This window comes from Lactuca sativa, chromosome 7, assembly GCF_002870075.4.
Source record: "Lactuca sativa cultivar Salinas chromosome 7, Lsat_Salinas_v11, whole genome shotgun sequence".
Classification (NCBI taxonomy): domain Eukaryota; kingdom Viridiplantae; phylum Streptophyta; class Magnoliopsida; order Asterales; family Asteraceae; genus Lactuca; species Lactuca sativa.
In genome coordinates, this window is record NC_056629.2 from 35,556,427 (window position 1) to 35,582,711 (window position 26,285).

The 26,285-nt window shown below is 35.4% G+C and overlaps 1 protein-coding gene across 2 annotated transcripts; it reads right to left on the reverse strand.

Moving 5' to 3' along the window:
• Positions 1–236: 236 nt before the first annotated feature.
• On the reverse strand, positions 237–2,191 carry LOC111880674 (heat stress transcription factor A-4a). 2 transcript variants are annotated; one of them, XM_023877089.3, is made up of 3 exons: positions 2,037–2,191; positions 1,411–1,813; positions 237–1,315 (listed from the first exon to the last, which is right to left on the reverse strand). In XM_023877089.3, exons 2-3 carry the CDS (start codon positions 1,615–1,617, stop codon positions 437–439), a joined length of 1,086 nt encoding a protein of 361 aa, XP_023732857.1. In that variant the 5' UTR covers positions 1,618–1,813; positions 2,037–2,191; the 3' UTR covers positions 237–436. The 2 variants fall into 2 exon arrangements, with proteins under 2 accessions (XP_023732857.1, XP_023732858.1); XM_023877090.3 differs by having other exon boundaries at positions 1,411–1,809; positions 2,037–2,172.
• Positions 2,192–26,285: the final 24,094 nt, after the last annotated feature.

The following is a 26,285-nucleotide window of genomic DNA, read 5'->3' on the forward strand; positions in this document are numbered from 1 at the left end:
AATGTAGAATTTTAATTTAATAAAATGAAAAATACAATAAAATGACAAGTGGAAAATAGAAAATTTAAAAATTCTAAAAAATGTCATGTGTCTAAATGAAGGAAAAAAGGACATGTAGCAAAAAACCTTCATTTATTATAGTAGATTATATTTAAATACTATAGGAAAATTAATAAAATAAAATAAAACAATAAAATAATATTAAAAAAGTTAATTTAAAATAATTACAAAATAAATTGTAACAAAATAAGGATATAGCAAAAAGATCTATAAACACCCATTTATTTACATAAATCAAATTAAAAAAAAAAAAAAAAAAACAATAGGAAATGTTCCTACAAAACCTCATCAAGATCTATAAACACCCTATTGGGAAACAAGATAAATCTTCAAAAATGAAAAACAATTATACAAAAATTATCCATAGACTATAATTTTACGTTCTTTCTGCTTGAGCAAGGTGCCCCATTTGATCTGCAAGACTATTTACACTCCTCATATTCCACCAAAACTTCCCATACTGATCTAATCCCCTCCGGTCATTCTCCGTCGTCGAACCACCAGGATTCTCAGTCAAAAACTGTTCCCAAAACCCATCATTAACACTCACATGTTCGATACCCCTTTTCCCACTTCCTTCTTCTTCTTCGCTTCCGGCCACCGTGTTCAGTTCAGAACTTGCAGGTTCCTGGTCCGACTCCGGCAGCCATTTTTTCCGGTCAAGAGTCTCCTGAACTTCCGTCAATAATTTCTCGCAAAACATAAGTGAAGAATCTAATTGCTCCACCAATTCTAGATCCAGCGCCAAAAGGGTGTTTGTAGTTAGCGTCTCGGAGATCGGGATGTTACAAGGACATGACTGATCGTTGTGAGGTTCAGCAGAAAGTCGCCTCTTACGATCGTTATTATCGGGGACTTGAGGGGCAAAATCGCATGTATTGAATGGTTTTTGCAGAATTTGATCCAAAGTACAGAGGAGATCTTTTTGGTTTTTTCCGGCGGCTTTTATCCGCTCTGTCAACCCACGTGCCGTTGATTCGATCTCGTTTTGTTCTTGTTGCTGCGTTTGAAACTCTAATAATAACGATTGTTTCTCGTAATGCAGCCTGTAAATCTCCTCGTTGTATCGAATTCTTTCTGATTCGGTTAATGGAGAAGCGATAGAAGATGAAGAAGCTCCATGGATATAGAGGTTCTGCATCGAATGACTATGAACGGGCTTTTTTCTATGGATGTTCTTCAAGAGATGTGGTTGACCTCTAATGAAGTCTTCGTTTGCAAATTCCCATTGTTCTGGATCGATTTTCCGAAAACCCTAAAAGATTAAACGCGTAAAACGAAGTTAATTAACGATTAGGAAAACTGAAACGAAACCCATGAAAGGTAATGAGTCATGAGAGATGAGTTTACATATGTGTTGAGTTGTCTGATGAAGCTCGAGAAATTATTGTGCTTGAAGTATCTTGGAAGCAATTCGCCGGAAAACTCAGGTGGGTTCCAAACGATGAAGCTCCGATCGTTATGACTCCATGATACGATCGTATCAGTTAACGGATCATCGACCATTTCGTAGGTTTTCGCGATGAACGGAGGCAGACTACTTTGAGCATCATTCATTTCGGTTTCTTATCACAAAAAACTTCCAAGAATCCACTCAATCCAGTCTTTTTTATATGTATTTCCCAGATGAATTCGAACAAAAGCATGAATTTTAACCAGAGAGCTAAAGAAGTGAAGAACTCCTTGTTCCCCCAAATATAGCAAAACCCAGCAAGATAAGGTCACTTTTATCTAGTCAAATTTTATGTACTTCCTACCAAAAAAGACATGAAAGGAGACAAATAAGAATTTACGATGATTGCTTCGCAAAAGGGAAACTTTAATTAACAAATTCGTTAACAACAGCAACCCATTTCCGGAAGCTTAAAGCAAAAGCATCCCATTTGTACAATTGTGGGAAATAGACATACAAAACACGCAATTAAATATGCCAAAAATAACGGAAACAATTGCACACCAGGTGTTCGACGAATTACCTGAGAGAGAAAAATACCAAAATCTGGAAATTCCAACTTGGGTTCTTGAATTGAAGTCGTTCATATGCTGGAATGCAGGAATCGAGGTTGAAGAGTTGATCTTCTTTACGTATTCATTCGTAATCTTTACGACGTGGATTGATTTATAGTAATATTTTTTTGTAGAAAATTGATTGACTGACGTATGTGCTTTGGTGGGGTGTTGACCCTATCTTCTCGAAGTCTTTTTGGACTTTGGTCAATGGTCCTGTGATGGTAGATTTCAACTTAGTCCCTTGTAGTTATAGATAAGTTACATGTGTTACCCCAATCTTGTCAGAAGTTAAAAGTTAGACCTAACCCAAAGAGTAAAAGCTTAAATCTCATAGGATATCATAGTCATCCGACTTTAATTCCTTAATTTTAACAAATATTAAAACGAAAACGGACGAAAAATGATATCACTTGTGTAAATTGTAAAATCCAAGTGTTATAAAATGAGGCTTTGCGTTACCGATTATAATTTATATATTTGAACTTTTTATTCATATACTGTTTAATTGAATGTTTATGTATGATAATAAAGTTATTCTAGGACCATTTCTCAAAACCATACTTTCAAACACCAACACATAATAACCATCTATATAATGAATTTGCGGTTTAATTTTCTAATATCTTTGTTGAAAGTTCAAATGTCATTGAACTCATGAATGTGACCACGAATTTGTGATCTTATTTTCCAATGCCCCCATTATAAATTCAAAGACTTTATATCATCCACTTGTTCAGCGTCAATGGGAAAGGACCACTAAATTACTACAATTAAGGTTCTTTTGATATCTTCGAAGTACATGACATCACAAAAAGTAATTATTCATTCGCTAATTCAAATGTTTTTGAATTTCTAAAGACTTTACTGTCAAATACAAACTTGCAAAAGAACCATTTTTTCACGGATTGTGTTTTCCATGTTATTACTACGAAGAATAATTGTTTTCGTACTATGTTATGTATTGATGTAGCTTGCAAAGACAACATGTATCCATGAGTGATTAAAATGTACGAAATCGGAAGCAGTGTTGTTGGTGATTAGATCATGAAGCAATATTGTTGACATCACTACCTTAGACTTAATTTCTCAAGTTAAACATTTGTGAGGTGGCATGCGTACCTTAGAGATATTGTTATGAAATGGCACGCATGGAGGTTAAATAATGCAATATTGTTGAAATCAGTGCCTCATACTTTATTTCTTGACTTAACCATTTGTGAGGTTAAATAAGGTAAGCCAAAGTGTACATATGATTTAATAATAAATTACTAAAATTGATAAAGACAAAAAATACAGTAGTTTTTCACTGTGAAAGAGTCCATAGCAATGGGAAAACACTAGACGATATTTGTTTCCCCATACCTCACAGTGTCACGTTATCTCAATGTCATAGTTCTTCTTGGTTTAATATGTGGCGAAAAAGAGTTATCAATGCGAATAGTAGAGAACTAGCCCATGTGTATGTGAGTTGTAAGTAAACTGTTATTATTTAGCGATTATATAAAGGGTTTCGGTAAACATTTAAAAAGTGTTTATCGGTTATCCAAACTCGAAAGGACTTAAATTTAAAGATCGAGAAGTTTGTTATTTTAGTTTTTTTTAGAACAAAAATCAATATATTAAAAAAAGAAGAGCCAGTGGGATTGTGGGAAGCGAGAGACCGGACAACAAATACAAAGTGTTCAAAATCATGTAAAAGAAAATAGGAATAATGACTTGAAAGAGTAATGGACTTTAAAGTGTGTTCGCATTTAGTCACTGGAATTTATTTCATGTTTGATTAAACGTTGAATTATTTGGAATTGTTTACATTTTACCTTATGATCGGTTACAACTAGTCACAAGCCCAAAATGTGAAGAATTTCAAATAATTTAATGGTAAATCACATATGGAAAAAGTTTAATGACTAAACGTGAACAAAATTGAAAGTTCGTTACCATTTTAAGTCATTAATCCTTAAGAAATTCTTTTTAATCGATAATCACACTGATATGTTTTTAATTTCATGACTTCTTAATAAATTTCATTATATTATTTTATATGGGTTAGGGTTTAATTTTTTAGATTTAAAAAATATATTTGTTTTCACTACAAGATTTAAGGGCATAACAAACGACATATGTCATCGCTAAAGGAACCAGGAGTCGACGCAAATGCAATTACCTTTAGTAATGACATTTCGTAGCTAATGTGTCATTAATTATGCTTTGATGGAACTATCTCTTCCTTATATTTCTTGATATTGCTTTGACAAAACTGCACAAACGGTCCCTGTGGTTAGCTGAAAATTGCCACTTTGGTCCAAAAATGTTTGGATTAGCACCAGAGGTCCAAACTTTTCATTTTGTTGCGAGTTTGGTCCAGTTTTCTATAAACTTTTTCATAATAACTATTTTACCCTTGGTACTTTCTTTTTCTATTTTTTATTTATTTAAATGTTTTTTTATTAAAAGAAAAATAAAAAAGGATCTCTTCTCTCTCTCTCTCTCTCTCTCTCTCTCTCTCTTAATACTTAACAATCCAAACACCCCACCATCGATCAAAGTTACTGCTTCCTCCCTTCGCCGTCCCCATCTCCTTTCACCTGCTTTCTCGTCGACAAGCATCAAAACAGCGCACGACGGGCAGTTGGGAACGCTGCCTGCCACCACCATCTTAATCTACCTCCTCCTTCGAATACCATAACCCATCCATCACCGGTGTCACCTCTCACTCTCTCCACTCGTTGTTCACAACCGAAGAAGAGGAAGGAAGAGGCAAAGCTGCCACCGATCGATGTTGTCGTCATGAGTTCAATCACCATCGGCTGCCATCGCCACCTCCCACAGCTGCTGGGGAAGTTCCAACGACAACCACTACTACCTTGCTAGGTCTCGTCAAAATCATCTAAGGGTAAGATCAGTATGTTTATATGCTACAATTTGTTGATTTAGGGGTTCTTCGAATACGCCCATTTGAGTCGTTGATGATGGTGGAGAACGATGCCATGACCGGACCTGTTGATATTGGATCGGGTACTTGAACTTGGGTTCGATCGACTGAGAAATACAAACGATTGGTGCTTAGGGTGGTTTGATTTGAACTAGGATATTGTTTGATTTTTCAGCTAGAAGCTTAATGGCTTTGTGTTCCTCGACTGCAGTTCCTTTCGTCGGGAGAGTGTTGTGATTGAGAGCTAAACACTTGAAGATGAAATCAAAGAGGCGGGAAGTCGTTTCTAGGTCTCTGTCAAATGAAACTCTCCGGCAACCAATTACAGAAGTATCTGTGTGAACTCACACATCGACATTTTATTTAGACTGAAAAAGATCAGAGAGAAAAATCAGAAAATAATGGTATCTCCAGCGAGATTGAATGAACTCCGGTGAAGTTTTCTGATAAAATCCTTTAGAAGAGATAATCGGGATCTAGGAGCATCAAAATGAGATCATCAATGATCCTCCAGATCTCTGGTATAATCACAAATTAGGTTTGAGTGTTTGTGACAACACAGTAAATAAGGAGAGAGAGAAAGAGAGAGAGAGAGAGAGGGAGAGGGAGAGGGAGAGGGAGCGAGAGAGATTTTTATTTTTCTTTTAATCAGAAAAAGCATTTAAATAAATAAAAAAATAGAAAAAGAAAGTAACAAGGGTAAAATAGTCATTATGAAAAAGTTTATAGAAAACTGGACCAAACTTGCAACAAAATGAAAAGTTAGGACCTCTGGTGCTAGTCAAAACCCTTTTGGACCAAAGTGGCATTTTTCAGCTAACCACAGGGACCATTTGTGCAGTTTTGTCTATTGCTTTTAACGGATGCTTTGTAATGAGCACAAGTAATGTTACATTAACAACGCTTTGTCATAAATAGTGCAACAGTTCGTAATGTGTTTATATATATATATATATATATATATATATATATATATATATATATATATATATATATATATATATATATATATATATATATATATATATATATATATATATAGAGAGAGAGAGAGAGAGAGAGAGAGAGAGTTAGGTTCAAATGTTTTTGACAAGTATTGTGTGCTTGAAAGGACCAATGAGATTTTAGAAAAATATAAATCATTAACTTTAGGAATAAGGGTAGCTTGGTCATTTTATCTTTTTAAACCAAAATTAAATCTTGTATCTTTGGAAAATCATTAAATGAAATCTGCAATATTTTTATAAACCCTAGCTTCCTCCAAATCGTCGATACCTTTTTTTCCATCTTCAATTTTCTCACTTCAGCAAATCAAGTGATTGTGCTCCCATCCCCACCCAATTCACTGGTGTTTGTTCATCGTGGGTGTTTGTTCTTCAACAACCATCGTCCCTTCATTACCATCCCCACAGAAGTCGACCTCGACCCCAAAAAAGTTTCAATCGCTGAAACAAAAGCTCACCTGTCATCCTCTCAATCTCGTATATAGCCTCTATTTCAGCCATCTGGTAAGTCGATTCAAAGGGTTGAAAAAAACATCATCTTTCTTTTACAATTTCTCTCCAGATTAAAGCCTCTGTTTTTGCGATTTTTGGGTTCTAATCGATTTTTTTTGTTGAATTTAAATTATATATTTAACTCTTTCGATAGATTTCAGTCAGACCGTTTATTTGTTGATAATAATATAAGTTTCTTAGGAAGTGTTTTTAGTTATCCAAGTCCTTTTTTTCTGCACACCAAGTGTTCGACTAAATGCCTAAATAAAGATTTACTTTGTAATTTGTCACTTGTCCATTAAAAACTCTTTTTTATGGTCCTTAGTGAATTGTTACTGAGTTTAGATAGTTCTTATATTTTGAGTAATGGTTTTGGTTGTTACTTTTTCAAATAGTTGTTTACCTTTCAATTATGTTTGGTTCAATTATCAATTTATGTTTGTGTAAAGTGCACTAATCTTGTTGGGTTCAATTCTCGCATCATATGGATATATAATTTCAATAGGCCTAATTAAAAGAATGATCATGAAATTAATTTATGTTATCTCATCTCATGAAAATTGAGTAAGTAATTGTGTTGTTGATTTGTAACTTATACGTAAACCATTGAAGAAGCACAAGCAAAGAAAGTATGTGCAATATTCTGCGAGAATGTATAGTATGTAGTCTTCCATATTCTATGTATATACTGATGGGGTTGATTTCATATGACAACACAGTGAATTAATTTTGTTTGATTTCATATACCAACATAGTAAAGGCTTAATATCATATGCCAATATAGATTGGTGAAAGTTACTCATCTTGTGTATTATTTTGGTTCATTATGTGATTTTGAATTCCAATTTCTATTCTCCCTTGTTATTGTGTATTTGGAATCTAAAATTATATTAGCAGTAAATGCGATACTTTTGAATGTATTCTAGGTATTCTGTCAGAATATATTTTGTCAGAATAAAATCTATGTATTCTGCCAGAATATATTTTATGTATTCTACCAGAATATATAAAGTGATAGTTAATTGCAAACAACATGTTTTTAACCATTATTAGTTTTTGTTGTATTTGTGATATGAATGACTGGAAGAATGTGTTGAAGACCTAATAGGAATAACTTGAAGAATGAATAAAGTTTGAACATACTCATATTTTAATAATGTTGTTATTTTTTAAGAATTTTATTCATTTTTGTTAATATTCTTTTAGAATATGTATAATTATATTAAAATGTATAAGACTTTTAGTCTGTAAGAATATGTATGAATTTGTATTTAAGTTTAGATGTATAAGAATATATTAGAATGTTGTTATTTTCCAACCTCAGATTCAAAAACTTTGTTATTCTTCAATAATATTCTAATAGAATAAAATTTTGAAAGAGCATCATTCTAACTAAAAAGATATTCTGACAGAATAAAATCAGTTATGTTTACAAATTATGTTAGAATTAAAATTGAATTAATTAAAAAAAATCATATTTTTAAAATTAGGAGAATTAATTATCCATAAATATCCGAAAATTTCCTTTTATAAGTGTAGTTAATTGTCCAAAATAACCTTTTAATAAAATTTGTATGATTATATGGTACATGTTACCCCATTGTAATATCATACACTCTCAAATCATGTACATTGATGAATTTCATCCGTTGGTCTAGATTTGTGCATTCTGGCATACAATAGCTAGTAAAAATAAAATAACTTATCCCTATATATATATATATATATATATATATATATATATATATATATATATATTGGGTTAGGATTAAATGTGAACAACAAATATAATGTGAGTGTATGATCATTTTTTGACCATTGGATTATAAGAATAAATGGTTAAGATGAATAGTGGCATGATGGTAATTAATTGGAAAAATTTAATTATTTCAAGTATAAAAATAACCAATAAGGGTAAACTGGACATTTTATTTAAAAACAAATTAGGAAAATGCATACATTAAAGAATATTAACCAAAAGTTCAGGAAATTTGTATCCTTTAAATCAGATGGAGATTTTTTTATAAAAAAAATTGATTATTGTTCGTCCATTCTTTAAAAATATGGTATAATAATTTATACATATTGGAAATTCTTTAAGAATACCTTCATTCTTTTTGTTCATTTTGTTGATATTACGTATACATTCTTAAAGAATGCGAATTTATACAAGATATTTAGCGCGAATTAAACAATCTAAAAGAATAAGATTGTGTATACTCTAAATAATAAGAAACTGCATCAAAAGATTATTAAATCATATTGAAAATTCATATATATTTCATTGAGAATCATACAAAAATGAAGTTATACAAATCAGATTATAATTTGTTGATGCATTCTGAAAACTTGCTAATACATGCTAAAAGAATATGCATTCTTAAAGAATATTGTTGTATGTATTCTTAAAGAATACTGCAGTATACATTCTTAAAGAATACCAATAACATTGCATCCCTTCCTTTTGATTATCGAATTGCAAGTCCTCTGGTTCAAATTCAAACAACTGCAAAATATATTTGGGGAATTTAATTGTCATGGCATTTGTGTTCAGATGGCAACCCAAAAAGAAATCAAATCCCTTTATTCTTTTTCTTCTTCTTCTTCTTCTTCTTCTTCTTCTTCTTCTTCTTCTCCTCCTCCTCCTCCTTCTTCTTCTTCTCATGTTTCTCTTTTTTTTACTCTTTTACAATGCGTGAAACAAATCCATATATTATCGTATTCATAGTTCCTTTTTTCTACAACAGTTCACATAGAAATGAAATTTCTAATGAAATTTTTACCATGTCCTCTGCAAATTATTCTTAGCCGAGCAACATACTCATATATCTTTTGATTACTTCAACATTTAATTACATTAAAAATACAAATCAATGATCAATACTATTATCCTCCAATAAAATGCCAAAATTCTTTTTGAAATTCACTTGTTGACTTAGAAATTCACTTTCTACAAAAATAGCTAATTGCACGTCATTGTTCCTGTTGGGTACCTGGTTTCATTTCACCTCACATTTGCATATCAGAATCTTAAATCCATTGTTAGGATTAAAAGGTAAAAGTAAATGCTAAGTGAATTTATTAAATGCCTCATGGAGGTTTATGATTTTCTCGTTATCAGCATCTCTAATGACAAAAAAAGCTCCATAGCTAGTATCATTCAAGAGTAATATATGAAAGCTTACAAATAAACATCTATAAAACATAGGGATATAAAAAAACTTACCATATAATGCATCTACTTGCTCTTCATGATTAACTTCGAAAAAGACATTAAACTAGAATTCAACTTCACTTTTCCACCACGTTTGAAAACCAAAACATTTGTCATGCTTTTGATCAAAATATATAGCAAATAAAAGATAAAGATTGGTAATAAATGATTAAACACCTAGTACTCCATAAAGATATTTCCAGTACTTTAATCAAGAACATGTTGGGAAATTGTGCTTTAATGAAATTATGCTAGAATATGATCATATAGATGTTAGGCAATGATAAGATTTTCCTGGACATTTTATCATACACATGGTGGGCAGTTTGGCTTTACACTAAGGTCTAGGCTCTAGACCAAATTATAGAAATTTCAATATAAAACATAGAGTTTTTATAAAAAATCGATTCATAAAAATGCTAAAAAAAGTTGAAATCATCAAAGTTACAGCTGAAAGGAAAACAAGAAACCAATGGTAGCCCCCCCCCCCCCCCCCTTTTTTTTTTTGTTTACCTTTGTGGTGGTAGATATAAGAGTGACTAATACATGAACGTTTGTAAAAAGCTTCAAGAATGATGCCTTATCAGCAAGCTTAGGCTACAAAGATTAGTTTTTACCTTTGTGATGCTTCTGTTGATTAATTTAATGATGCATACTATAGTCGTGATAAGCCCTAGTTTTTGTTTTTGCGATTTATCTGATGCGTTGCAGGATGGTTGAAGGATACATATGGACTATTGGGGTTTGAGGTATAAGGATTTTAGAAAGATGGTGGTGGCATGGATTGTGATGGATGCGATGATGATGGTGGCATCTGTGGTGATTGTAGTCGATGAAGATGAAAACAACCGATAAAGATGATGATGGTTGCGGCAAAGATAATAACGGCAGGTAAGGTTGTGATTATAAGTTAAATTCCTTAATTATAGGATTTTAATTAGTTTTATTTAATTAATTGATAAGTTGGAAATATAATGATGTTGTACAAAATGACTAAATTGCCCCTAAACGGTGATTGGTCTACAATTGGTCATACGGTCACACAATATTTATCATTTACATATGAACATAACTCTCTCTCTCTCTCTCTCTCTATATATATATATATATATATATATATATATATATATATATATATATATATATATATTACGTGAATTATTATAATATGTGGTTGGATAAAGAATGTTCCATTATAACTTATAAAATTATAATTATAAATAGAAACATAAAACATGAAATGAAGAAAGAAACTTTCATTAAAAGTTTATCTCATAGGATTAAAGTCATTAACTACAACATGATTATGTGGTACATATTCTATTTTGTACTATTCCTTACAAATACAAGGCAAAACAAATGTAGTGACATAAATCAAAATTATTAATTTAAATAATTGCTACCAATTGGCAAAATAAATTAAAGGATAATTATAAAAATGGATAATGACTTAAAAGAGTAACAAACTTTTAATTTTGTTTATATTTAATCATCAAATGTTTTTTTGTAATTGATTATCCATGAATTATTTGAAAGTGCTCACATTATACAGTTATGACCAGTAATCGGTCGTAAGGATAAAATATGAATAATTTCAAATAATTCAAAAATAAACCAAACAAAAAACATATTCATAGACTAAATATGAATAAAATTAAAATTTACTCAATATCCCAAGAAAATAAAGGCACCAAAGTCATTAGATTAATACATAAAAATGCAGCTATACCCCTTAGCACAGCAAAGCAAAGAATCGCGCATTCAAAAACCAATAATAGCAACAAAGTTTATTATTTAAGTGAAAATTATATATACATTTATTGATATATTATTGAACCTATTTTTTATTTTTTACTCGAAAGTATGCACAATTTGATGTTTTACACTTCCCAGTGAAAATAGTATTAAGGAACTTATTGACCAAATTGGTCAAAACATCTAAAAAGAATATTTAAATAATAATAATAATAACGTCAAGTAGACCAAATGTGTCATGCATACCAACGTTCGTTAGATTATCATCGAGTTATGCCACTTTTTAAATTCTATGTCAATAATAAAATTACAAGCAAACATTAACATTTTATTTACAACTTGTACTTTTCAAACTATCAAACCTATTGCGCCAAATTATGATATCATCTTCTAGAATTCAATAAGTTTTTCAAATGCAATACGCCAAAATTTGGATTACGTGACGAAAGTATTGTCAATTGAGCTAACACATAACGTCGATGTTATTATTTTAATTTGTTGTTCTAAATAATATATTAGCTTACATACAGTTATAGTAATTAATAAGAATTGTAGATATCTTGTAAGGCTATATGACACACTATTCTTCGAAGGAGTTCCTTCGGTGTTTGGGGATGTTCCAGTGTATACACTGCATTCAGGATAGGATGGGTAGAACACCATGGAGATATTCAGTGGACGGCCTTCCCTTTTCTCTTCCTCTTTCTCTCATGTTCTCTCTCTTGAAAGTGCCAGAGGGTGCTTGCAGATGCAGGCAAACCATGCCCAATAGCCGAAGTGTCTGTATGTACTTTTTTGTATAAATAAGAATAGATGAGCCTAGTGATGAGAATTTGGTCTGGAAACACGAACCGAACCGAATTAGGCATGAATAACTAATTCGATTTGGATTTCGGGTATTTATATTATGTTTTTTCGGTTCTAGAGTTATTTGTCCTGGGTTACCAAAATAAGAGCTTATTTGGTTTTAAATACCTGACCTGAATAAGTATTCCTTGTCCCATCGTCAGAAATCAAAACCACGATTCACAGTTTTGTCTTTGTCGTTCGTAACAGAAAAAACCCTACCCTTGTTCTCGTCGTTTCAAAATCGATCAATCTTCTCATTTGTTTCCAAACTCGAAATCACTTATGTCGATCATTCCTCTTGTTTTAGACTCTCAAAAATCGATCGTTCCTATTGTCTCTAAGGATTCACGAATTCTTACTTTATCTAGTCATCGAAATTAGGCTCCAACTCAAGAAACTCATGTAAATTAAATTCTCATTATCTTAATCTACCACGTAAATGTTATTATTTCAATTTGTTATTGTATTATGTTAGTCTTTAAATGTTTTATGTTGATGTATAAAAATACATTGTTATTCTATTATTTGGGTTATTCAAGTTATATAATCCCTAATACAGTTTATTTGGTGTTTTTTCGGTTATATTAGGTCCTTAATCATCTGGTACATGTTATTCGGGTAATAACCGAACCGAACTGATTAATACCCGAACCAAACCAAACTCGTATTGGTTAATCAGTTCGGTTTTCGGTTCATGCAATTACCCTTATTCGGTTTTCAGGTTATTCGGGTTCAGGTTGATTCGGTCCGATCCGACGCAAATAACATCCCTAGATGAGCTTGATGAGGTGTAGGGTGGGAGGCGAGAGTTCCTAAACATGTGTACTTCTTGAATGAGGGAGTGACTATTGTTTAATATTGGAGGGTGACATGCCACCCTATCATATTTTTTTCCTACCATAACATATTTTTTTCCCTACTTATAAGTTTCACCTTATTTGTACCGCAAATTCATAAATTTTTACAAGACATAAGGAGTGGTAACCATGACATTATATACTTATTTTTTCTCAACAATTTAAATAAAAAACTTCAATTTCATTAATCTAAATTAAAAATACATAACATGAAATTAAAAACATTAAAACTTAAAAAAAAAAACAGAGCATGAAATAAAAAAAAACCTAAAAACTTACAAAAACAAACACAACAACCACTTAAAAACGAAATTCCAAAACGCAACATGATTTTAATAACGACAACATATATATTAAGAAACTAGCAAAAAGCTAGAAATTATATAGATGAATAGTGATACTAGGATTTTGCAACCACAAATTTTGATTACACTTGCTCTTTGTACTATAATCTCCTAGCTTCATTTCTTTGTTGGACCTTTTCAGAACTCGTCTCCAAAAACGGTCATGTTTTTTGTAACACCATAAAAATTTACAACCAATTTGAACTTTTCAAAACAATCCATATTCATTAAGTTATTACAAAAAGGTTTTCAATTCTTTTATTATCAGAGTATCCCAGAACATCAACATAGAACGGAGGAGCCGTACGATCGCGCTTTCGCCTTGCCACGATCTCCTGAAGTACCTGAAACAATACACTGAAACTGTAAGCCCGAAAGCTTAGTGAGTTACCCCCAAAATACCAACCACAATACCATACACATATCATATCATGTCATAAAAAGAACAGTCATGCATATCGCGTCTACAGTGTGACTGGTCTGCCTGCACCAGGCCTTCATTCCACCCAATCCACTCTCTCTTCGAGTCTACATTATGACTAGTCCGCCTGCACCGGGCCTTCAGTCCACCTGGTCCACTCTCTAAGTCTACAGTATGACTGGTCCGCCCACACCGGGCCTTCAGTCTGTCTGGTCTACTCTCCGAGCCTCGGCACGTCTGGTCCGCCCTCTTGGGGCCTTCAGCTTATCCGGACCGCTCGCCGGACCTTCGGTCTAACCGGTCCGCCATGGGTATGTTGGCCTACAACATAAAGCAGGACCTGCCTCAACCCAACCCCAGTCCAAAAACCATGTGCACATAAACATATAATCATATAGCAATTCACGACTAATCAACCGATCTAGTAGATCACATAACAAAGCAACATCCTAACCAGGATATCGACCCCACCGGTCACTAACATAACATCATCCTATATGCCAGGATACCGACCTTAACCAGGTCTCTAACATATACCATCCTAACTACCAAGATGCAGACATAGCAAAGCAATAACATAACAAACAACTACTTGGATTCCCATCCGATAAAGGGCCGACCTTGGTGCCTTAGACCCTGTCGATATAGTGAGGATAACTCACCTGCAACTGCCGACTTGAAGAAATAGGACCACGCTGCTCCGACCACCAGCACGAACTCCACCACTGATCATTGCCAAATAACCAAAACTAATAAACACCAATAATTACCAAAATACCCTTGGAAGTCAAACTGGTCAACCCTTGGTCCAAGTCAAAGTCCTCAGTCAAAGTCAACCTTCCTAGTTGACCTTACTTGCCAAGTTAACCCATTGACTCATCGAGTTCCTATGCTCAGAAACTCCCATGTCACGACTCAACTCGCCGAGTCGCCCCAAGACTCGTCGAGTCCAACAAGTTTTGAGTCCCTTCCTACTCAACTCCCCGAGTCATCCCTCGACTCACCGATTCACAGCTCAACCAGAAAAGGTTAGGGTCCTACGACCAGACTCGCTGAGTCAAAGAACAGACTCGCCGAGTCCAAGGCAATCTTCAACAGACTTGCCAAGTTGTTATTCCAACTCGTCGAGTTCCTGCCCATCATCATACAGCTCGTCGAGTCTACCCATGTGACTCGCCGAGTCACTATGCGACTCAAGTCTGATATCTAGCCCGACTCGCCAAGTCATCTCCCAGACTCGCCGAGTCCATACGAAATATCTTCATTCAGATGATCACAGGCCATTACATTGCTTCCAATACATAGATCTGGACTCCTAGGGCCAGATCCACACGTAAAGTTTCCAACTTTACATGCAAGGCTCAACAAGCTCTAATCAAGCTAAAATGAAGGTTTAAGGCAAGGACACTCTCAATCAAGCCCCAAAGCTATCACTTTCCAGATTCATGAGTCAAGACCAGTCTAGATCTGTAGTAGCAACCACAGATCTGAACCCAATACTCGAAAAGAGACTCATATATGACAATTTGGCCCTAAAACTTCATTCATGAACAATCTAAGCACAACAAAGTCACGGCAAAAGCTTTTTACCTTTAATCTGATGCCAAAAAGCAAGGAAATCAGATCCACTTCGCTCCTCTATGATCCCACCAACTCTTGCTTCAAGTATCCTTATTCTCCAAGCTCCACAACACACTTAAATCCCTCTCACTCTCAAATTAGGGTTTGGAAACGATGGGGAAAGCTTCTGGACATCAAAGGGGGTGCTAAAGAGGCTGGGGTGGGGCTTAAGGTTCCTTATATAGGGTGCAAACCCCAGGAATTAGGGTTTCTCATTCCAGCACGGACTCGGCGAGTCCGGTCACTTAACATGTGCCCGACACACGCTTAGACTCGACGAGTTGCAGCTCCTACTCACTGAGTTCCTCTCTTCCAAACTTACACTTTTACCCACTGAACTCTTGATTCTTACTTTGGGATGTTACATTTTTTTTGTCTCTACCCACTTTCAGATCCTTGGATACATCAACCCATGCATATGTCAATGTCATCACTTCTACTGGTTCCCATTTTTTACTCGAATGAATACGATGTCAGATTCAACTTGATTTTTGGAAAAAAAAATCGGGTTGAGTTTGAGACACAAAATCGAAGGGATTAAATTCATTGTCATATTAGAATTGTGATTGTGGATGTGGATGTTGTGGAGAAACATTAGCATACCACCATAATGGTAAACAATCGGTGAATAGATTGGTCAATCACATAAAATGGTTGAAGTGTTTATTGTGGGTGTTTAGATGTTTGAAATTTCAATTAAAAAACAAAAAAAAACAATAGGAGTAAAGGAAGAGAGAGCGAGAGAGAGAGAGAAAAAAAGAGATCGTGACATTGGGTTACAGAGTTGAGCCTAGTCCATACACCCGACGAGGTGTTTGTCATGACTGAGCTAGCAAACCGCATGCCAAACCTTATGATGATATAGTTTCAAAGTCTTTCTTTTTGGTTTGTAATAGAAGAAAAAAAAGTATTTTAGTTTGGATTGTTGGTTATCTAATCTCATTGTAGCTTCCTTGTAATTTTTTGTAGCCCCTAGTGTTTTTATATATAAATTTGTTGTTAAAAAAAACTGCATGTCGAACCACACCCACACCCTTTAGCTTAACATGCCTCAAATTCTCCACATTTCTTTAGTATTCTAGTCCCAATTGAAGAAAAACAACATGAATTTAAAAAATAACTAAAATCCTAAATAACTTAGTCATTTTTAGCCAAAAAATTTAAGATTTTTTTTGGAACAATGACAACATTAAAACAAGCCCATGAGAGACAAGCAACAAAGGAACAACTAGATCATAAGCAGGTTATGCAACCACACTACAAATTTTCTCCTAAACTTAAAATTTTAATAACAAAACCAATTAAAAGAAAACGAAACAAAAAAATCAAACAAAATATTTTTTTTATAAGTATTTCCTCCGAACATCATGTTAAAGTCATAGCTACCGTATCAACTATCTCCCTTCTCAGTTATCTCCCTTCTGGAACACAACACCCTTTGACTATCAATCCAACCCAACATATCAGGAATGTGCACAAACGACGAGATCGTCTTCTCAATCCAACACCCTTGTCGAGACAAAAGTTGAACAATTACAGAACAACAAAGAAACAAATGATTCGAATCTTTAAGTTTAGCCATCAAAATCGCACGGGATTAAGGTCACATGTAATTTTACCTATATTGTTTTAGAATTTACTATGGTAGGCTATGAAATCGACTCAATTTTGGCACATGGACCAAAGTATATAAATGTTGAAATTTTGAAATAACCCTTACTCTTTAAAGTTGAAAAAACAACTCTCTCTCTCTCTCTCTCTCTCTCTCTCTCTCTCTCTCTCTCTCTAAAATAGCTCAAAAACAATATTCTCAAGAAACCTTTATAAGATATGTACATTTCATGTTTTATTCGTATTTTAATAGGTTTTATACATCTAAGATAGGCTCATATATGATCTTAGCTTAAAAATGGAAGTGTTCGATTTTTTTTAGAGGAAATCGAATGTAATATAGGCTAAATCACATGTGTTCTAATCATAGCTTTGAATGTACAAAGTCATTCATGCACCAAGTCCTTCATTAAGTACTTGTATATTCGGAAAAAAAAGACCTAAAATCTCCGGTAGCTCTTAGCAATCTACCATTTCAAAAAATATCTAAAAAAATCTGGTTTTTTATAAATACACACTTCGGCATGACATGAGCTTAAAATAAGATGATTTTATAGTCTATAAAGGAAATCACATGTGATATACCAAATTCGAAGGTGGCCTAAATCACTTACTATTTCAATGACTATTCTGAAACAACAGATATTTTTTGCAAAGGTTGGCTAAGTTAAAAAGATTTTTGGCTATTTTGAAATTTTCTAAAAATACAATACCACCAAATATTGCTATATTTTAAAATAAAATAAGTAAGATATATTCATCTTTAAACAATTATTTAACTGTATATATCTTAAAATATATTTATATCAAAAATGTAACATCTTAAAAATCACAACAAATTTAAACTTTTCAAAACAACACATTTACTAAAAAAGAAGTGTTTACAAAACCATTGTTTCTAAAGCATTATTTAAAATCAGAGTCTCCCAAGATCCAATAAATATAAAACCAAGGATGTGTACGGTCACGTCTTTGTCTTGCCACGGTCTTCAGAAGTACCTAAAACTGTAAGTCAATGCTTAGTAATTTCCCCCAAAGTATCACCACATAAACATAACAAACAAAAAAAATGCATACCGAGCCTTCAATATGACTGGACGGCCTCCCTGGGCCTTCAACCTATCTGGACTGCTCTCCGGGTCTTCAGCCTGACTGGTTCGTCTCGTAGACCTTCAGTCTATCCGGACTGCCCTGGGTATCGTGGCCTTCAACACAAAGCAAGACTGCCTCAACCCACTATACCATCACATATCAACATATATAACATATACCATAACAATCAATAACTAGCATATACATGTAGCCATATAGATCTAAAAGATTACCACAACATAGCAACAACCTATATACCAGGATACAAATCTAACATATCACTATAGCATAGCAACATATAGTAAATTAGGATATCAATCCAATGGGCCAGCCTTAGTGTGTAACACCTTAAATTTCAAATAAAATTTTCATTTTTAAATCACAAAAATTCTCATAATACATTACACAAAAATCCCCAATTATCAAATTAACAAAACACAAATCCATAATTGTTTGATTAATAATCCAGGATCCTCCAAAACATAACTCTTCATCTCGTGTGTACAATCGAGTCGTCGCCTTCCCGTGATTCTGAGAAGTACCTGAAACACATAACACATAACACGGTAAGCACGAAGCTTAGTGAGTTCCCCAAAATACCGCATACAACACTTTAGCCACTCGAGGCTATAACTCTGTAAGACCCTCCGGTCTATGTGTCTTAGTGGGACCCTCCAGTCCCATGGCTCGTTGGACCCTATGGTCCGGTCTCAGTGAGGACCCTCTGGTCTCACAGCTCGTTGGACCCTCCGGTTCGATCTCAGTGAGGACCATTCGGTCTCACAGCTCGTTAGACCCTCCAGTCCGGTCTTAATATCACATAATAAGACCCTTCGGTCACTAGTGTAAATAAGAACCTCCGGTCAATAACACGAATAAGACCCACCGGTCACAAACAAGTCACACACAGGTAAGTATAATGAGAAGACTTACCTCGGGTGGCGAACAGATCCTATAAATGCTGCTGCTGCACTCGGGCTTCTAACACTGAGCCAAACCCACAATTTACCCCATTAGGATTTAAGACCAACCTTCACATATTAGGTCCAAATATGGTCCACCAATTAGGTCCATAAATAACTCAAGCCCATTGGGCCCACCAAGACCCAATACCAAATAGGTCCACAAAAGTCCACTAATGGCCCAACTATGGCCCAATTTTCCAATTTGGGCCCAAACCCTCATATGGGCCTTAACCCAAAGCCCATTTAAATACTCTAGTCCACATGAAATGACGATTAGGGTTAAGTGTTCTCACTTAACCCATTAAGGACTTAACCCATCAAGTCCATTTTTCCCACTAAGTCATCAAACAATAGAATCGGCATGAGTCATAACTTCAGTCCACTGGTCTAAACGCGGGTCCCAGTAGGCCCAAACCAACAACCCAAAAATTAGGGTTTTCTAAACCCTAATTAGGGTTTCTAGCCCAATAACCAACCAACTAGTCTAGATCAAACATTTGGGCCGATTGGGGTTCACTATGCCAAGCACCACCCACTACCACCTCAGGTAGTGGTGGTCGGTGGCGGCTCACGGTGGCAGTTCCTGGTGGCAGGCGGCGACAGCCACCATTTTCAATGGCGGCAATGGTGGTTCCGACCAAAATTGCATGCACAACTTCGCATCCATAAAATACATGCTCACACACACTAAAACACACACACAACCACCCTTTGTGGTGGCTGGTGGTGGCAGAATACGGTGGCAGCCACCACCTTGCGGTGGTAGTGGCGGGTTTTTGGCTAGATATTTCACATACAACAACACCCAAACCGATAACAGCCTGAATACAAGATCACATTTATATTCAGATACCCCTCAAGTGGCTATCGCCATCGAAAAAGACAGAAACGGTGGCTAAAAAGATCATCGGCGACATAGTGACGTCCCACGACGTCTAACCAACAAAAACAAAGAAGGAGAAAAAGGGTGAGTGGCGAGCAGTCTTACCGAGGGCCTCATTATCGCAGACGACTTGCACAACGACGCACATGGAGGGTTTTTCCCTGGTCCTCGGCAGTCCTTTCATGCCCACGACGTCTCTGGCAGTCGCATATTGGCGGCACTCTGGCGAGCAACTTCGTCTGGTCGGAACAGCGGGTAGAGGTGTGACAACTGAGCAGGCTCACGAGGGGTGATGGCGGCTGAACTTGCGCATGATGGCTGGAGAAGATAGGTTTAGGGTTTTAGGATACGATGTGGGGATGGAATACGGGTATATCCTGTGTCTCATTTCAAACATTTGCCCATTATGCCAATATTAGTCCCTCCACCCATAATTTCTTTCAATTTAAATCACAACTTACACTTTAACCCTTGCCTCTATAAATCTTTTCAACTTTAATCCATTATTTAATATTCAGCCCCTCTCTTTATGATTTTATTTCAATTAAATCCAAAATTTATCAAACGCACCCTGACTTCTGAAATCATTTTTAAATTAACTCCAGAACTTGCACTTTTAACCCCCAACTTCTAAAATTGTAACCATTAACCCCCAAGATCAACACCTTACAATATAAATTATTGATTTTAGGGCTACTATACACTCATCAATTTATTTATTTATTTAATAAATGGGGTGTTACATGGTGCCTTCGACCCGTAAGTATAGTGAGGAAAACTCACCTCACAGTTTGACGAATAGCTGATCAATACTCTGCTCTCAAGTACTGGCTCAACCCAAATCCTAAATATCAAAACATTACCCATTTTAGATTAATCCATTTTCCCAAAATACCCTTGGTCAAAATCAACAAGTTAAACGATTCAACACAACCGAGTCAACTCAGTCGAGTCGACTTAGGCTTCATACGAAGGGCATACTCCGTAGGTACGCAAGGCGTACAAGCTATCCGAGGCATCAGGGCTAGATCTACGTATGCATAGTGTACCCTTCTATATGCCCATCCTACGCAGCAGTCCCCTTCTTAACCTATTAAGAGCTTATTTCTCTGACTTAACACGTCCAATTGTAGATCCAAGGCTAAAATACCATCAAGAGTCATAAAGTTTCCAACTATATGACTTTTCACTTCCATTAAGTGCTTAAATACACAAAATCTCGACATCATTATGCCTTAAGACCTTCTATAACATGCATGGAGTAATACTAAGCATCAAGACCACATTTTTATGACTCAAGACCCCGCATAAGGTCTGAAAGGGTGACTTATTGAGTTAAGAGCATGTCATGCTCAAGAATCACCATATTTGGCACCAAAAATTCCTGAAATGAAGAAATTAGTAGATCTACAAGATAGAGTGATCAAGTTATGAACTTTTTACCTCTTGGAGGTTTCTAGCAAGTGGGGAATCCTAGATCTAAGTTGCTTCCAAGCTTCAAGGTCCTTGAACCAACTTCTTCTTCTTCTTTAAGAACACCAACAAAGCCCACAAATAAGCTCAAATGCACACTTATCACTTAGGGTTTACTAGAGGGTCGAATTCTCAGTTGGAGGTTGATTAGGGTGAAGGTCATGGGCCATAAAGTTGTTTAAATAGGGTGCAAACGCTAAATTTTAGGGTTTGAAACCCTCGCACGTACGCCAAATGTACTAGGTCCCTCGCATGTACGCCATGTATATGAAAAGTATGCCCAACGTACTAAGTTCTAGCAAGAAATTACCAAAATGCCACTATGGTCCATTTTGCACCCTTTCTCAAGCACAAGGACTAGAATGCAATATTTATCCATACATAGGGCAAAAATTGAAATTATCTCAACATCAGAATGTTACATTTCTCTCCCACTTGAACTAGAATTTGTCCTTGAATTCAACTGCTGCAAATAACTCAGAGTAATGCTCCCACATCTCTGCCTCCAGTTCCCAGGTCCACTCGGAGCCTTTCCAACGTTGCCACTAAACCTTTACTAAAGGTATCTCCTATTTGCACAACACCTTTATCATTATGTCCATTAACGCTTCCGACCTCTCAATATAATTCAGACGCTCATTGAACTGAATATCGTACAAAGGGAGCATTGTCTCATCGTCTAACACGCACTTCCGCAACTGCGAAACACAAAAGGTGTTGGGGATCTGACTGACCTCACTCGACAATTCCTACCGATAAGCCACCTTGCCTACCCTCGTGATCACACGGAATGGTCCAATATACCGGGGACCCAATTTCCCCCTCTTCGTGAAACGTATCACAGCCTTCCAGGGCGAGACCTTCAATAGTACCATATTGCCAAACTGAAATTCCAACTCTGATTGGCGCCAGTCGGCATGACTCTTCTGCCGACTCTGAGCTGTCTGCAGTCTCTACCTAATCTGTTGAATATGCTTCATGGTATGAAGGACTACTTCAGTCCTTCCCAAACTCTCCCTAATATATTGGGGTACGACATCTCCGACCATACAAGAGCTCAAAAGGCGAGGCACCAATGCTGGAGTGATAGCTGTTGTTGTAGGAAAACCCCGTAAGGTGTAGGTAAGAATATATATATATATATATATATATATATATATATATATAGAGAGAGAGAGAGAGAGAGAGAGAGAGAGAGCTAGGTTCAAATGTTTCTAGCAATTAATGTGTAACGCCCGTAGATCCGGGCTAGTCAATTTAGAGACGATAAGCATCAAAAATGACTTTTTTATGGAAGATTATTTAAAAGGATTAATCTTAACTAATTTATAGTATATGTTACAAGGTTTCCGGATATATAAAGAACGTCGAAATCCGAGTTATAACGAAGAAGTTATGACCTGTCGAAGTTTCGCGACAAAACCGGCACGACACAACGCGGCGTAAGTAGTGAATTTACGTTAGAGAGATATTTATCCAAAACAATATAAATGAGAATTGAATATCTCATCTATAGTAGTGCAACGACAGAAAGACGGACGAAAACGGACGTCAGACGAAGGAGTTATGAGTTTATAACGGAGTTTTTCTGTCCTGGCCTACTAAAAATAATATATAAGTAACATAATTATAATATATTAAAAATAAAGTCAAAATTAGCCAATGGAGTCTAAACAAGAGTTGTAGAGCATAATCTCACATTCGCGTCAATATAAAGAACGTCGAAAACGGAGTTCGTATGCGAAAGTTATGAATTTCTGAAGTTCGGGGCGCGAAACCCCAAAACTATCAGATACCACGACGTGGCAAGCAATGCCACGACGTGGCCAGTCTTCTGACACCTCTGGGAGTCCCCCAGATGCAATTTGCGATGACGCATGCAGTGATGACCAAGCCCACGACGTGGAAAAAGGTGCCACGACATGGCAAGGGCAGATTTTCCCCTATAAATAGATTTGAAGGGCCAGCCGAGTTTCGTTGCTCATTCTTTCATCTCTCACCTGTATTGCATCGATTTACGTGCAAATAAATACCCCTGAATCCCCGGTATCAACCCGAGACCCGAAGCAAGTACTGAAGCTCGAAGATCCCGAGAAGAAAAGAGTTTCCGAGCCGAAGCTCTGTCCGCGAGATACCCGGTGTGTGAAGTGATCCCGGTTTCACCGAAGAATATCTACTTGAAGAGCCGTAGTGTTGTCCGATCATCTTCTGATCAAGTGAGTGTGTGGTCACTTTCATCTTACACATAAATATTAAGTATTTGCTATGAAATACGTGTTATGTGTATAATATAAAGTTGTTTATATGTGTGAGTGTATAGTCCCTTTCATAACACGATTTTAATACAAGTATTGTTTGAATATATTAAGTATATGTTTTGGGTGAGTTTGTGATCACTTTCTTCTAACACATAAACACAAAGTTATTTCTATGACATATGTGCTATGTGTTTATATATTGTTTGTCTATTTGAGATGGGCCTAGAATTGATGTTTTATACAGGTGTTAAATGATTTAAACTGTGTAAGTAATTGTATCTACGAAAATGTTGGGTAGAACATAGGTAGATGGGATAGTTGGTGACCATGGAGTTAGCGCCTATTGTATAAACCTTGGTGACTATGGAGTTAGCGCCTACTGTTAGATAAACCTTGGCGACTATGGAGTTAGCGCCTATTGTATAAACCTTGGTGACTATGGAGTTAGCGCGTACTGTTAGATAAACCTTGGTGACTATTTAGTTAGCACATATTGTATAAACCTTGGTGACTATGGAGTTAGCGCCTACTGTTAAGTGAACCTTGGTGACTATGGAGTTAGCGTCTGATAGCTATGGATTTAGTACCTGAGAGATAAATGTCGGTAACTATGGACTTAGTACCGGATAGACAAACTTTGGCAGCAATGGACTTCATGCCAATTCCTTAGGTAAATCCTTAGGAATGAATGAATGAAGGATAGTTTATCATTAGGGTAAAACCTTAAGACATAAAGAAGATAATGGGGATGGGTTATTGGGTTGATTGTTTGATGATTAAATATAATAATTATATTATTGTGGGTTGAAACCCCTATATGCTCACCAGGCTCCCAAGCCTGACCCACTCAGTTTTCTTTGCATTACAGGTAATGACACAAGAGTATAAGTTGGTGGACTTGACGAGAGATTTTGGAATATAGATCAGTAGTTATAAATAACTGTTGTAAGGTCTATTTTATACTGTTTATGCTTTTGGTGTGTATCGGAACATGACATCCCGAGGTTTTATTATTTAATGAAAATATGTTCTCTTTGAGAAACGTTTTAATAAATTTTATCATATTTTGTTTTGGGAACAAATTTCGTAACTCTTTTAAATCAAAAGAATTTACTCTGATTTTATAAAACAAAGTATAAACAAACCGGTATTTTCTGGCCGTGAAATTGGGGATGTCACATATTGTGTGCATGAATGCACCAATAGGAAATTAGGAAAAAATAAATCATTTAAGGGTATTATAGTAATCTTTGCATAGTTAATTATGGCAGATCAACAACAATTCCTTATATCACGCAAGAAGCAAAGATAAATATAAGACATTAGCCCTAAATCGATTTCATCGCTTCCCACCACCCCTCTAGATCGATTAAAAACAACATCGGAGAGGACACCTTCAAAGGACGGTAATACCATTTTTTTCTTCTTCTCTCTTCCACAACTGCCACTTCCAGATTTGATAAAATAATCAATTGAAGATTAATTGTCTGATTAAAGATTCATATTTTCGTTCAGCCCGAAACCAAAAGACTCGAGTGAAGATCTCTGTCTCGTATTCAACAAGCAACCATGGCGACTAAAGTTCAGAGGATAATAACCCAACTTATCTTACATATTCTTTCCTTCTCCAAAACCAACTTAATTAACTGGCAACCCTAATTGATTTCCCGCATTTTCACTTTTATTTGAAGTTACGACTAATAGAATCTTTAACTTTTTCCTCTTAATTCCAGAACCTGATATTCAGATTCCTTCAAAGTGAAAGATCTACTCACATTTTGAATTTCATTCAAAGGTTTGTTTGGACGAATTGGTTGAGTTTCCGAGTTTTATGTTGTGTGTGAAACAGAAAGCGCATATCCAGATATGGCTGTTTGAATTGGCCGATTATAATTTCGTATGCTTGGTTGTTTGATGTAGGGTTTTGATGAGTACATGAATTTGGTTCTTGAGGATGCAGAGGAAGTCAGTATAAAGAAGAAAACCAGAAAGGTTCTAGGTCTGTTAGCTTAATTATCGTTCTTTCTATCTTCCTCATGATTATCCTTGTTTCTATCTTTTCTGCCTAATAACCAATGCTTCATACATATGATGCATTCCAACTGCTCGACGAAATGCCAGTAAGAAGTTTGACCAGTCCTGTGTAAGACACGTGTTGCTTTTAGGTTAAAGTATACTCAAACCCAACCTCGAAATGTCTTTTTCTCTCTCTGTAGCAACAGTAAGAGCTGCATTTTGATTGTTAATGTCAAACATGAAACTTTTCAATTGGGAAATAGTCAAATAGTTTTTGATCTATAGTTATTACTATGAAAAGAGTTACACTTTTGTTTCTTGATATCTTATATGTATAGCTCTGAAAGATCTATAACATTTTCTTTTACATTGCATAATAGAGAATCACCATGCTATGTGTAGCAACCAAACTCATAAGAAGTGCACGAT

What these genes read in the sequence shown, in the direction of transcription:
- LOC111880674 (XM_023877089.3), bottom strand. Translation starts at nt 1,617, where the DNA reads ATGAATGATGCTCAAAGTAGTCTGCCTCCGTTCATCGCGAAAACCTAC. An exon ending in TCAGACAACTCAACACATAT is followed by an intron (nt 1,316 to 1,410) that starts GTAAACTCATCT and finishes TTAATCTTTTAG; the next exon opens with GGTTTTCGGAAAATCGATCC.